At 41.6% G+C, this 14,295-nt stretch overlaps 1 protein-coding gene across 1 annotated transcript in view; it reads left to right on the top strand.

Moving 5' to 3' along the window:
- Nucleotides 1-14,295, top strand: part of LOC143285131 (molybdate-anion transporter-like) — a 45,464-nt gene that overhangs the window by 8,880 nt on the left and 22,289 nt on the right. Inside the window, exons 4-7 of the mRNA XM_076592353.1 lie at nucleotides 779-886; nucleotides 1,384-1,502; nucleotides 10,446-10,582; nucleotides 13,161-13,333. Of these exons, the coding sequence (XP_076448468.1) occupies nucleotides 779-886; nucleotides 1,384-1,502; nucleotides 10,446-10,582; nucleotides 13,161-13,333 (537 nt within the window). The remainder of the gene's footprint in view (nucleotides 1-778; nucleotides 887-1,383; nucleotides 1,503-10,445; nucleotides 10,583-13,160; nucleotides 13,334-14,295) is intronic.

Raw genomic sequence — 14,295 nt, forward strand, 5'->3', positions numbered from 1 at the left:
CTTCCTAATTTTGCTCTCTTTTTTTATCTGGCCACTGTGAAGTTATCCTCTTGTTGTGGGGAAAAAAATAGAGATGCAGATATGGATAATTTATTCAAGAAAGGCCACAGCCCCTTTTAAAGGGGTGGGGTATTCTTCTTCATTCCAAAGTCAATTAGTGTATTTTAAAATCAGTTTATTTCACTTTATTTCAAGATCAGTTTATTTCATAATCAGTTAATTTTAGTTTATTTCAAAATCAGTTTATTTCAAGATCAATTTGTTTAACTTCATTTCAAGATCAGTATATTTCAGTTTATTTCACTGTCAGTTTATTTCAAGAAAATTTATTTTAGTTTATTTTGAGATCTGTTCATTTTACTTTGCTTTTGGGTCAGTTCACTTCAAGATAAGTTTATTTGAAGTTTTTTCTTTAAAGTCTTCTGTTACTTTACTTAAGGCAAAAAGAAGGAAAAAAAAAAAAAGAAAAAAAAAAGAAAAGAAGATAATACTGTAGAACATGAAAAGAATGTATTTGACATTTATGTATGGCATGCTGTCACCATACTGTACTTTGTTTCTAGATTGACTTTTTTTTTTATATACTTCCTGGCAGTTTGATAAAGGTGACCATGTAAATTTTGTGTGTGTGGGTGTGTGCTTGCTTGTTTGTGTGTGTGCGTGTGCATGTGTGTGTGTGTGTGCGTGCGTGTGTGTGTGTGTGGTGTGTGTATGTGCGTGTGTGTGTGGTGCGCGCGCGTGCGTGTTTGTGTGTGTGTGTGTGTGTGTGTGATTTCAGCATTTTGCCAATTTCTGGATCCTCATGGTGGGGCGCCTACTGGGAGGGATGGCCACATCCATCTTGTACAGTGCCTTTGAGTCCTGGCTCATCTTTGAACACCATAAGGTGTGTGTCTTTGTGTGTGTGTGTGTGTGTGTGTAGTAAGTGAGTGAGTCTCTGAGAGTGTGTGTGTGTGTGTGTGTGTGTGTGTGTGAGAGAGAGATCTGGCTCATCTGTGAACACCATAAGGTGTGTGTGTGTGTCTGTGTGTGTGTCCATGCTCATCTGTGAACACCTTAAAGTGTATGTCTTTGTCAGTGTTTGTGTGTGTGTGTGTGTGTGTGAGAGAGAGTATACTACTGTATGTGTCAGTGTATCGTTATATGTGTGTGTGTGTCTGCATGTGTGAGTCCTCTGGCTCATCTATGAACGCTGTAAGGTGTGTGCCTTTGTCAGTGGTTGTGCGTGCACCTGTACCACTGTATGTGTCAGTATATTGCTGTTTGTGTCCGTGTGTGCATTGCTTGTGTTTGTGTGTACGTGTGCATGCAAGTGTTTGTGTGCTTGTGTTTGTGTGTGTTTGACTTGACCTGACTTGATCTGCCTTCACTTGACTGTTTCAGCGTGGCTATGAGTCAGACCTTCTGGGCAACATCTTCAGTCTTGCCGTCCTGGGAAACTCGCTGACTGCCATCGTGGCCGGACTGGTGGCCCAGAAGTTTGCCGACATGTTCGGTTTTGTGTGAGTTCTGAGGGTTGTTTCTGTGTTTGTATCCCAACGAAAGAACTTGTACCAGTGGGTCGCATTTCCAAAGAGAGAGACTGCTCCAATGAAAGGAGCCCAATTTGTGTGTGTGTGTGCGTGTGTGTGTGTGTGTGTAGCAGGAGGGAAGGGTGGGGGTGTATTTAGAAGTGTTAGGGGGATGCGGGGTGTGGAGGGGCACTGGAGGTGGAGATTGAGGGAGGTGTGTTTGTTGTGTGTTAGTTTAGCATGTTTGTGCTGGTGTGTAGTGAATGTAAACAGTGTGTGTGTGTGTGAGTGTAGTGTGTGTGTATATATATATATATATATATATATATATACATATATATATATATATATATATATATATATATATATATATACTTAGTGTGTGCGTGTTTGTGTTATGTCTGTTTCTGTGTTAGGTGTGTGTTGTGTTTGTGAGTGCAGTGTGTGTGTAGTTTGTGTTTGTGCAGTGTGTGTGTGTGTGAGTGTGTGTGTGTGCATGAGCATTTGCATGTGTTTGTGTGTGCTGGCCCTTCTGTTTTTTTTCTTTTTTCTGTTTTGGATTTTTTGGTCCTTTTTTGGGGGGGAGGTGGGGGGTGTAGTATGTAGGTCCCAAATGGAAAATTTGACATTAGATTTGTTGGATTTCTTGAATATTGGACAGTTATGTCTCTCACTTTCTGCTGTTCATCACACACAAACACACACACACACACACACACAAAACAAAACAAAACAAAAACAACAACAACGGACAAACAAAACAACAATAAACAAGAGAGGCAAGGCCTTCAAGACTGTGAAATCTAATCTTTAAAATGTGTTCTGTATTTGTTATTATAAAGCTTCGGGTTAAAAGAAAAAAGAAAAAAAAAGTCCTAACGGCAGATTCGAACCCCGCGTGTTCGGATGAGAAGAAACTGTCTTATCCATTACACTATCGTGGCTCCTTAACTGACGTTCAAAAATATAATATTTAAACATGCTTTTTTTAAAGGGTGATAAATCAATTGCGGTATTCGCAGTGAGAATGCTTTTCAAATCATATTATTCTGGTGTATCTTGGGCATTCGAAAAATCTTTAAGGACAATTAAAAATTCTTTTTAAGTCCACGGTAAAGGAGATGTGGCTATCGCCGCAATCACAATGCAACATTTAGCCATTTTCTCTGGATCTAGATAGATGTACAAGTTTAGTTACACCCAGCTGACACAGTCGATTTAGTTTCTCTTTTATGTTCATTCTAGTTTTATAGTTTTAAAGCTGATATGAAAATTGAGTATTTTGTTAAACTAATAACATGTAGAGCCAAGTACAAGTACTTCTAAACGTTGTATGAAGTGAAAAGGACTTCATTTTGAGAAAAGTCAAGACTGGAAATTTTTGCGTTACATCAATTCAAGGGTATTAACTCTCATGGTTTATTATTTTTAACTGTGAACTCCGACTGATTTTATGGGTATCTTTATGGCAGTTTGGGGCATAATCCAGTAAGTGGTGAGGCATTCACAAATCTTTCTCTGAATAAATATTTAACGGTCTCCTTCTCCAACTTTCCATCACATGTTATCGTGTATTGTCGATTGAATATAGGATTGAACAGGCAGGTCAACAACTTGAAACAAAATGACGTCGTTCGCGAAGAATATGAGCACACGCTTTGAATATGTATAAATATGTGTACGCAATTGATTTTTGCCCATGACCTTCAGGGCTCAGCCAATAGATGTATAAAGTCCACTCGTCGTATTGATTTTAGTATTTTCCGAAAAAGACCACTTGGGCGAATGAACATAGTGAAAGCCCTGTACACTGAGAGTAAAACACACAAGCTTTTTATGTATTGAGTATAATTTCAAAATGTAATGTTTAAGATGAGAAAGATCAGTTTAAAGCAAATTAAGTCCCCTAGCATTAATTACAGATTAATTTCTTTTTTTTTTTACTATCTGCACCAAAACGTTTGAAAAATAAATATAACTTCCATGCTTAGCAAAAGAAGTTCCTGTTTGAACAAAAAATGATAAAAATGACTGCTGTTGTTGTTATCATATCAAAGTGCCAAGTTTAGAGAATAAAAAAAATATAAATATAACAGTAAATGCAGTTTGCATATAATTTGGTTTCTTTTTAAAATTTTTTTGTGCCCATCCCAGAGGTGCAATATTGTTTCAAACAAGATGACTGGAAAGAACTGAATTTTTCCTATTTTTATGCCTAATTTGGTGTCATCTGACGAAGTATTTGCAGAGAAAATGGTAATGTTAAAGTTTACCACACACACACACACACACACAGACAACCGAACACCGGGTTAAAACATTGTGTGTGTGTGTGTGTAAGTGTGTATTTTTGACTCACTTGTGTAAACAAAGTGAGTCAAAAATACACACACACACACACACACACACACACACGCACACACAGAGATAGACAATGGAGTGAGCTAAGTGTTCTTTTCAGTTTATTTGAACAAGTCTCCTGTAGCTTTTATGAAGTATGGATTTTTGGATTTTTAGTATACATATAAAGATTCATTTTTATTTCAGTCACAGGTGTTATTTATTGGGGTGGGGAGAGTGGGGTTTGTGGGGGAGGAGGGGGGGGGGGGTTAGGGTGGGGCAGAAGAGTTATATGTGGGGAGGTTGGGGTGGGGCAGAAGAGCTATATGTGGGGAGGTTGGGGTGGGGCAGAAAAGCTATATGTGGGGAGGTTGGGGTGGGGCAGAAGAGCTATAAGTGAAAAACAAAGTTAAATTGCACCACAGGTTGTTTTCTTCTTTACTGGTAACTTTTCGGTTTTCCTTATGAATGTACATTGTGTATGATATCGTGATATAGGGAGGGTGGTTGAAGCATACAGTGCACACAGGTTGGAGTACACATACACTTACAGGTGTGTGCCGCGCGTGCACACACACACACACACACACACACACACTACTTACACACTACACACACACACACACACACACACACACACACACACACACACACATACATCATATGACACATACCATACAACACCCGCGTGATGTAGGCACACACACACACACACAATCACACAAACAAAATGCTTACACACACACACACACACACACACACACACACACTTCGTTCTGAATGCATGTTTTATAAGGTTTGATTCACCACTGACACTAGCTCCATACCACATCTTGTGCCTGTTTGAATCACCATGGCCCAGGGCAAGTCGAGAGAAAGAGAGAGAGAGAGTGCTGGTCTTGTCTCCTTTATGTTTGCTTGCTGTCAGAACCCCTGTGAAAAGATGTTGATACTAAAGAAAGCACATGCACTCACACACACACACACACACACACACACACACACACACACACACACACACATGCACTCACACACACACACACACACACACACACACACACACACACACACAGAGTCCCACACATACACACTCATACTACATACACTGCATACGCACTGCATTCACACACACACACACACACACACACACACACACACAATTTTGGCAATACCCACATTTCTTCCCTTCCACCCCTTCGTGTGACTGAGGGAGTGAAAGTCCAATCCTTGTTGTGAACGCTATTCATTCGGTCTTGAGGGGAAACATTTTGGATATTGCCCACAATTTCTTTCTTTCTGTTTTTTTTTTTCAGTGATCACATATTGAGGTGTGTGGGAATGAAATGAAAAGAGAAAAAAAAAAAAAAGAAAAAAAAAGATGGACAGACAGAAAAAGAGGGGAATTGTAAGAGCTACCAGAATATTGATCTGTCTCCCACACTCCCACAATGCTCTCCCCCACCACCCACACACACCCACAACCCCCCTCTACCACCACCACCACCCACACACACACAATCCTCCTGTCTTCCCCCCCCCCCCCACCCCCGCCCCCCAACCCTCCCTCCCCCAACCCCCAACACTCACAATCCTGACTTGGTATACCATGGCAACAAAGCAAACCAAACCCCCCCAAAAAACAACACTGCAAGCTGTAAATCAATCAGGGTGACAGCTTGATGATTGTGAGAACAGTGATTGGAAAGCTGGAGAAAATGAATTGTTTATCAGGTTCTTCTATGTGTATGTGTTTGTAGTGTTTGGGTATTGTGTGTGTGTGTGTGTGAAAATGAATCTTTTATCAAGCTCTTCTATGTGTATGTGTTTGTAGTGTGTGTGTGTATTGCATGAGTGTGTTTGTGTTTGAAGTGTGTGCATGTTATTTGTGTGTGTGTGTGTTGTGTGATTGTGTTTGTGTGTGAAGTGTGTGCATGTTACTTGTTTGTGTGTGAAGTGTGTGCAGTGTGTTGGTGAGCAGTGGCATCACCTTGCAGCATTTTGTGAAAAGCTGAAGATGGAAATGGAGAACTCGAAGTCAAACTCAAACTTGAACTTGAAATTTATATAAATGGTAAAAGGATAACCTCTAAGCTTCTTTGTACCTGGCCCTCACAAAAAAAAAAAGAAGAAAAAAAAAGATATAACAAAACATAGAATAATCTTAAAGAAAAAGAAGTAGAAAGAATGAGAAGAAAAATGAAGGAGGAAAGAGATGAGAAAGAAGTAGCAAACAACGCCATCAGTTTGAAGAAATCAGCATCTAGTCTCGAAAGGTGAAAAACATGTATACATGTATGATAGTCAGCCCTGTTTGACTATGACCGTCAGGGGCTACAAATACAGTTTGATCATAGTGGAGAGTGTCTTGCCCAAGTTGCATCCCCGCACTCTCTCAGCCAAGAGGGCTTTACATATATATCAAAATATAATTGCAGAGAGGGAGAGACAGGTATACCAGGGATGTGCATTGCCACACAGGCATGCACAGCAGTTGTGGCGTGTTCCGACTGGCTGGATCAAATGTGCCTGTAGTGCATGCTGATGTGTTTGTGAAAGTGTATGCATCACATGTAACTATCTGTTTTGTCTTGACCGACAATGCAGGCTCATTTTTCAATCTGTGTGTGTGTGTGTGTACATGCATGCAACACGCACACACACACACACACACACACACACACACACACACAACACACGCACACACATCAGACATGCATGCCAAACATGCTATGTATGTGTTCGTGTGCAACACATGCACACTACACACACGCATGAAAGCATGTTCACACACACACACTCACTCTCTTTGTCCCCCTCTCTTGCTTTCTCTCTCGCTTGCTTTCTCTCTCTCTCTCTCTCTCTCTCTCTCTCTCTCTCTCTCTCTCTCTCGAAATATTACCACTATGCAAGCAGTTCGACTACAATAAAATGGTCCTCATGTTCAAAGTACACAAAAACATGTCACTACCATACCTCAGTGACCTTGTTCAACGGGCATCAGAGCGTTACGATTCAGATAATTATATTCTGCCTCATGTGCGCATCGATTTGTACAAATCTAGCTTTGCATTTTTGGACCATCTGCTGGGAACTTTCTTCCTTCGTTCATTAAGACGTGCGATTCATTACGTTCCTTCAAATCAAGCATACAAGAACTTCTGCTCCACAAACAATAGGCCCATAAAGCTTTTTTTTTCTTTTCTTTTAATAACCAGCTAAAAAGGACAAAAATCATGCTTTTTCCGTGAAGTTTGTATCTATACCTACATGCAGTGAATTTATTTTATTTCTACCTTTGTGCTTTAATGCTTTTACTTGTTCGCCTGTAAATTGGATGTTATTACCTGTAACATCTGCATCAGCAAATTAATCACTTTTGTATATGTGCAATGGTAAAGTTGTGCTTCTCTGTTTTCTTTATGTCCGCTATATGTTTCTCACTTCGGTCATGTCTCTGTATGTGCATAAGTATGTGTGTGTGTGTGTGTGTGTATGTTGGGTGGAGAGAGTGTGTGCATGTGTATGGATATGAATGTATGAATGCGTTCGTTTTATTACTTTTTACGATGTTAATGATGATGATGGTGATCATTCTTCATTGTAGTAGCAGTAGATGTAGCAGTGTTAACAAAATTATTATTTTTGTATCGTTATCGTTAATGTTGTTATTGTTGTCACAAGGACAGATTGGAAGACCGGGCGATGCCTAAAATCTTTATCCTTGAGTAATAAAGTTTTTGAATCTTGAATCTTTTTCTCTCCATACACATACACACACATGTACACCAGCAAACACACACACACACACACACACACACACACACACACACTGCATACACAAGCATGTGGAGATCTTGACAAAATATTTAGTTTCTCCAGCTTTCATATTGTTATTATTCTTGCAGCCTTCAGTGATCAAGCTGTCGCCTTGATTGCATTTCACACTGTGTATATTTTTTGACACATTGATTCAAGCCTCTTTTTTTTTTTTCTTTTTTTTTTTTTTTGCCTAGTGCTCTGTATGCCCTTGGGGGAGGAGTATGTATGTGTGGGGGTGCAGTTCAGGAGAGGTGGGGGAGGCGAACCTGACTGAACTCAAACTCAAATGTTTTATAGAGGGCAAAATGATAAGCTAGAAGCTGTTTTTTTTGTTGTTGTTTTTTTTTACCATACCCTCACACACACACACCCACACACAAAGAAGAAGAAGAGAAAAACCTGAAAGGAGAGTGGGATTGTTGTGTGTGTGTGTGTGTATTTCCAATCATTAGCAAGACATCAGTGTTTTGGCATCAGCTACATGCCCCCCCTTCCCACTCTTTCTCTGTCTGTCTTTCCGTCTGTCTGTCTTCCTTTTCTTTTTCCTTTTGTTTCATTCCCTTGTTCCTCCATGCGTAATGTTATCATGGAGCAAAGTAGGAAGAAAGAAATTGTGTGTGTGTGTGTGTGTGTGTGTGTGTGTGTGTGTGTGTTAGTTTGTATATGTTTCTTTAGATTAGCTTTTGACTGTTAGTGAAATTAGATGAGGGGAAGAAAAAGCAGTGGGTGAGAAAAATACATTGAGCTTGCACATTAGTGAGTAAGTGTGTGTGTGTGTGTGTGTGTGTGTGTGTCCTTTTGATGCTTGATGGATTACTGATTATTTCTTGTCATAGAGTGTAGGCGTGGGTATCTTCCATTCTTGTGCATACTAGTAACAGTATACACAGGAAGAAGTTCTAATGCACTTTTAAGATTATGTTACCTAAGTCAGTACATGTAATTTGGGTTATGGAAACACGAGCACATCCCAGAAATGAAGCATGGCTGCGTAAATGACTGAATTAAATTTAAAATGGTCATGCAAATAAAAGTTTGTTTTGCGTATCTTGATCGGATCTCAATTTTACTTGAATGTGCCACACTCTTGCATAACATCAACGAAGTAAACACATAATTTGCCCATGAACACTGAAGAAATCTTTTGATTCAGATTCTCCAGATGTGTAAAGAATAGAAGAGATTGCAACTGTTCTGAACAGCCGTTCGGTCTTTCTTGACATTAGACAGCTCCTTTTAGCAGCATTCTCCACGATGATTTATCATGGTGAGATGTCCTTCATGTATTGAAGCTCTCCTCAATCAAGGAGACAGGCGGAAAAGTGAAAAGCTATTCTGCCACAGTTCACCTTACGCAAGCAACAATGCCTTTTTGTAAGCGTACCTTATTTCCTTTCCTGGCAAGGTACCAAGTTTTGATGGGGTTTTTTTTTTCACAATGTTCATCTGCTCTATGTTGAACCACAGAGCATCAACAGTAACTTTTTTTCTTCTTCTTTTTTTTTTTTTTTTTTAGGTAGAAACTGCAATCATGATTGTTTTGCAGGAGAATAAGAAAAAAAAATACAAAAAACAACAACAACAGTATAGTAGTATAGTATTTCAACTTAAACTTGGGCCGCAAGACCTTTTGCTGATCTTTTGATCAGAACTAAGTTACCTAACTGTGGAGCTAATTCTAAATGATCTTTTGACCGTATCTAAGCTTCAGCCGAGTCTGTAACTGAGTGGTGGGTGGCAGCGGGCTTGACTTGGGTGGTTCGGAGCGGATGGCGAAGGTCTCTGCAGAACATGTGGTCTTCGAAGACATGTTCTGTCATATTTTTGAAGCTGTTGAGTGTTTTTGCGTTTACCACATTGTTGTCCAAGTCGTTCTAGGTGTCCACTGCTCTGATTGTGAAAAAGTTTTGTCAGAGACTCGTGTTGCAGAACTGTTTCTTTTAGCATGAATGATTTTTTTTTTTTTTTTTTTTTTTTTTGTCAAGTGACCCACTGGCTGCCACATCGATGGGTCATTTAAAAATTGTATGCATCATTAACCAATGACTGACATGAAACCTGAACCCTGCATACTCGATGTTCTGCATGTGTGTAGTGAACACATGAAAGAGGTTGGGGCACCAGCAGGTCAGTGACACAAGTTAATCAGAAACATCTACACCCATAACCGACCAGGCGCAGACTTGACTCAAATTCAGGGCCCCAAGACTGAAAGTCCTTTGCTCTGATAACAACTCGGCTATTGCACCTGTCAGATACAGTATTCATTTCATTGGAAAAAGTTCACCAGTTTTTCTTCTTCTTTTTTTTTTTTTAATTTCTATTTTTAATCAGAGTGATGAGATTGTCAGGAGAGGGATGGTGCTTTGTGCTGTGTGTCATGTGTCATTGCAGGGCTCTCTTTGACATGGTACGAAGCATTGAGATTGTTGTGGGTGGTGGGAGATGATTGGGGGGGAGGGGTGCATTGTACAGTGTGTTGTGTGTAGTTGCAAGGCTTCCTTTGATTTTGATGTGTTGCGAAGCGATGAGATTGTCAGGGGAGTGGGGGTACAGGGGCTGAATTGTGCTGTGTGTCATTGCAGAGCTCTTTTTGACATCATGCGAAACAGTGAGATTCTCATGGGTGGTGGTAGGGATAGGGGGCATGGAGGGGTGGGGGTGTGTGTGCATTGTGCTATGTGCAGTGTGTAGTTGCAGGGCTCCATTTGCCATGATGCGAAGCGATGAAAACGTCAGGATGGTGGTGGTGCATTGTGCTGTGTGTCGTTGCAGGGCTCCGTTTGACGTGTCGATGTCGGTGCTTGCGGTGATGGTGGTGGTCATCATCATGACCTGGCCAGAGAACTACGGGGACAAGAGCAGCGACCTCAAGAAGAGCTTCTCCACCGCCATCTCTGCCATCCGCACAGGTAGTCAGACTGTCCACTCAGGTAGTCAGACTATCCACACAGGTAGACAGACCATGCACACAGCTAGACAGACCATCTGCAGTGGTTGATGGAGACTCTCAGCACAGGTACACAGACCCTACACACAGGTAGACAGATCATCCACACAGGTAAACAGACCATCAGCACAGGTGGACAGCCCATCCACGCATTAGATAAACCATTTGCAGTGGTAGAGGTAGACCGTCTGCACAGGTAAACAGACCATCCGCACAGGTAGACAGACTACCCATGCAGGTAGATAGACCATACGCTCTGGTAGAGATAGACCATCTGCACAGGTAAAGAGCCCATCTGCACAGGTAAACAGATCAGGTAAACAGACCATCCACACAGGTAGACAGACCATCCACACAGGTAAACAGACCATCTGCACAGGTAGAAAGACCATCGGCACAGGCAGACAGCCCATCCACACTGTAGATAGACCATCTGCAGTGGTAGAGCTAGACCTTCCGCACAGGTAAACAGACCATCTGCACAGGTAAACAGACCATCTGCACAGGTAGAAAGACCATCGGCACAGGCAGACAGCCCATCCACACTGCAGATAGACCATCTGCAGTGGTAGAGCTAGACCTTTTGCACAGGTAAACAGATCATCTGCACAGGTAAACATCATCCGCACAGGTAGAAAGACCATCAGCACAGGCAGACAGCCCATCCACACAGTAGATAGACCATCTGCAGTGGTAGAGCTAGACCTTCCACACAGGTAAACAGACCATCCACACAGGTAGACAGACCATCCACACAGGTAAACAGACCATCCGCACAGGTAGAAAGACCATCAGCACAGGCAGACAGCCCATCCACACAGTAGATAGACCATCTGCAATGGTAGAGCTAGACCTTCCGCACAGATAAACAGACCATCTGCACAGGTAAACATCATCCGCACAGGTAGAAAGACCATCAGCACAGGCAGACAGCCCATCCACACAGTAGATAGACCATCTGCAGTGGTAGAGCTAGACCTTCCACACAGGTAAACAGACCATCTGCACAGGTAAACAGACCATCCACACAGGTAGACAGGCCATCCACACAGTTAGACAGACCATCCACACAGGTAGACAGGCCATCCACACAGGTAAACAGACCATCCACACAGGTAGACAGGCCATCCACACAGGTAAACAGACCATCCACACAGGTAGACAGGCCATCCACACAGGTAAACAGACCATCCACACAGGTAGACAGACCATCCACACAGGTAGACAGACCTCTGGTGGTGGCTGCAGAGGTGGTCTTCTTCCGTACTTGGTAACAAACGTTTCACTGTGTAGCGTTCTTAGGGCAGTGTGCACCTGTTGACATGACCGCCATATTGTTATCATATCTTTACTGTATTGTTATCATGGTATTTTTATCATATTGTTAAATTGTATTATTATCATCATGTTGTTATCATTACACTGGAGCTGAAAAAAAAACACCCGCATAACAGGATGCAAACTGTGCGTGCACATTCACGATGTTTATATGTGTAGATGTGCAAGACATACGCACATGCAGGCAGGCTTACGTGCACCCCCAGCATGCACACTTGCATGTTCAGACTCATACAAAACAACAACATGTTTGTCATGTTTTTTCCCCCCCCACTGTAACGTCGTTGACCCCGAGAGTTTGCCAGAAAATGCAGAACAAGAAAAGTATATCTTCTTTTTACCCTCTGTATTGTGTTTGTGTCAAAGATGATGCCAGGACAGGAATGAACAGAGGCCAGGTGGTAATGTGCCTGACTTGGAAACGAGTGTTTGACAGGTTCGAGTCCTTTATTCAGACCAGGATTCTCCCCGCCCCCCCCCTCTCCCCCCTCTTGGTGCTAGTCATTCGGTTGAGACAATGAACTGAGGTTCTTTGTGCAGCATGCACTTTGAGCATGTAAAAAAAATAATAAATTAAAAATTTTTTTTTTAAATCAACACCAGCAAAAGGATTGTCACTGGCAAAATGGTGTTGAAAAATCCACTTTGAGTTTTAAAAACAAAAGATTGAAAAAACACTTGCAGACAGGAAAAAAAGGGCTGACACTGCACTGTAGTGATGCACTCTCCCATGGGAGAGCAGCCCAAATTTTGTGCAGTGAAATCTACTGTGACAGGAAGGAATACAATACAATGCAATGCTATGGGATGCAATACAATACAATACAATACAATACAATACAAAACAGTACAGTGCAAAACAGTACGATGCAATACAATACAATGCAATGCATTGTTGTACCGTATACTACAATACAATTCAGTGCTACGCCTCCCAGCCCAACAAAATAAATACAACTCACCCCAACCCAGTACAAGTCCAATCCAGTCTCCAATACAGTGCAGTACAACACAGTACAATACAGTAGATACAATGCAACACAGTACAATACAATAGATAAAATACAATACAATACAATGAAGAAACAGCAAGAGAGCTTTCTTTTCCTGTTTTTTTTTTTCTTGCTGTGAACAGGTCAAGGAAATGCTCAGTGGTGAGGCAGAAGAATAGAAGTGTGGTGACTGACTGATGTCATTTTCAGACCCCAAGATCTTGTGTCTGGGACTGATCCAGTCGCTGTTTGAGGGCTCCATGTACGTCTTTGTGTTGGAGTGGACCCCTGCCCTTACCCCTGTCGCCAGCGCCGCTGACAAAATGTCCGATGACGGACACCGAGGGGCCATCCCCCACGGTCATATTTTCGCGGCGTTCATGGTGAGTGTGTTTCAGACACTAGAGTGTCTTTTGGTTTGTCTCAAGGGGAAGTGGAGAAGTTAATTAAGCAGTGCAGTTTGCAAACGGGACGACTGTAACGCATAACACTGATTTTGGGGATGAGGTGATCAGCAACTCTGAAGGGATTTCACTCATTCCATCCTGCACATAAACACTGCTTGGGTGCCAGTGTGCGGGGTTTTTTTTGTGTGTGTGTGTGTGTGTGTGTGTGTGCCTATGCAGAAGCAAAGCTAGGGCAGTAGATCCCAGTCCATTAAACCAGTTTTTCAACCTTTCATGAGTTACAATTAAGTAGAAACAGTTAGTCAAGGGACACAACTTATTAAACTTCTGTGCAATTTACTGACAAAGTTTTGAAGCAGTTTGAGCATTTTGAAATGCTTCTTTTTAAAGTTTTGTTTTTGGTCATTGCTAAAAAGTTGTGTTTCACTACTTAGCAAGTATTAACCCTTAGGCTGCCGATATGATGAGATAACTCGTCAGTGCAAGCGTGTATGCTTCACTGCCACAATGACAAGATAACTCGTCATCGAAATATACTGACTTTTCCCTGGTTTGTATTGAGTTTGTTGACAAAAATATTGGTAGCTTTAGCTTGGGGAATCTTTCAAGATTCTATTCATAGCTAGAAACCCCACTACATCATGAGGCTGTCCTTTATTTGAACATTTTGGTTGCGTTACTGCCGCAGTGTTTGCCTGGCTCCTCTCCTCGCTCGCTCAACAAAATGTTGGACACCGTGCTCAAGACATACGATCGTGGTGCACTATATCAACCAATATTGCTTCCTTTAGCTGATGAACAGAAAGAATTGAAGTGTAAATTCAAAGGAGGAGACAGTGGTGAACTTTTATTGAATGATTTGATAGAAAATAAAGGGAGCAGTGAAGAGACTGGCCAAGATATGACTGTCAGTGAGTGATGCTGGCTGTACAGCTGTA

This window comes from Babylonia areolata, chromosome 8 (genome assembly GCF_041734735.1).
Source record: "Babylonia areolata isolate BAREFJ2019XMU chromosome 8, ASM4173473v1, whole genome shotgun sequence".
NCBI lineage: Eukaryota > Metazoa > Mollusca > Gastropoda > Neogastropoda > Buccinidae > Babylonia > Babylonia areolata.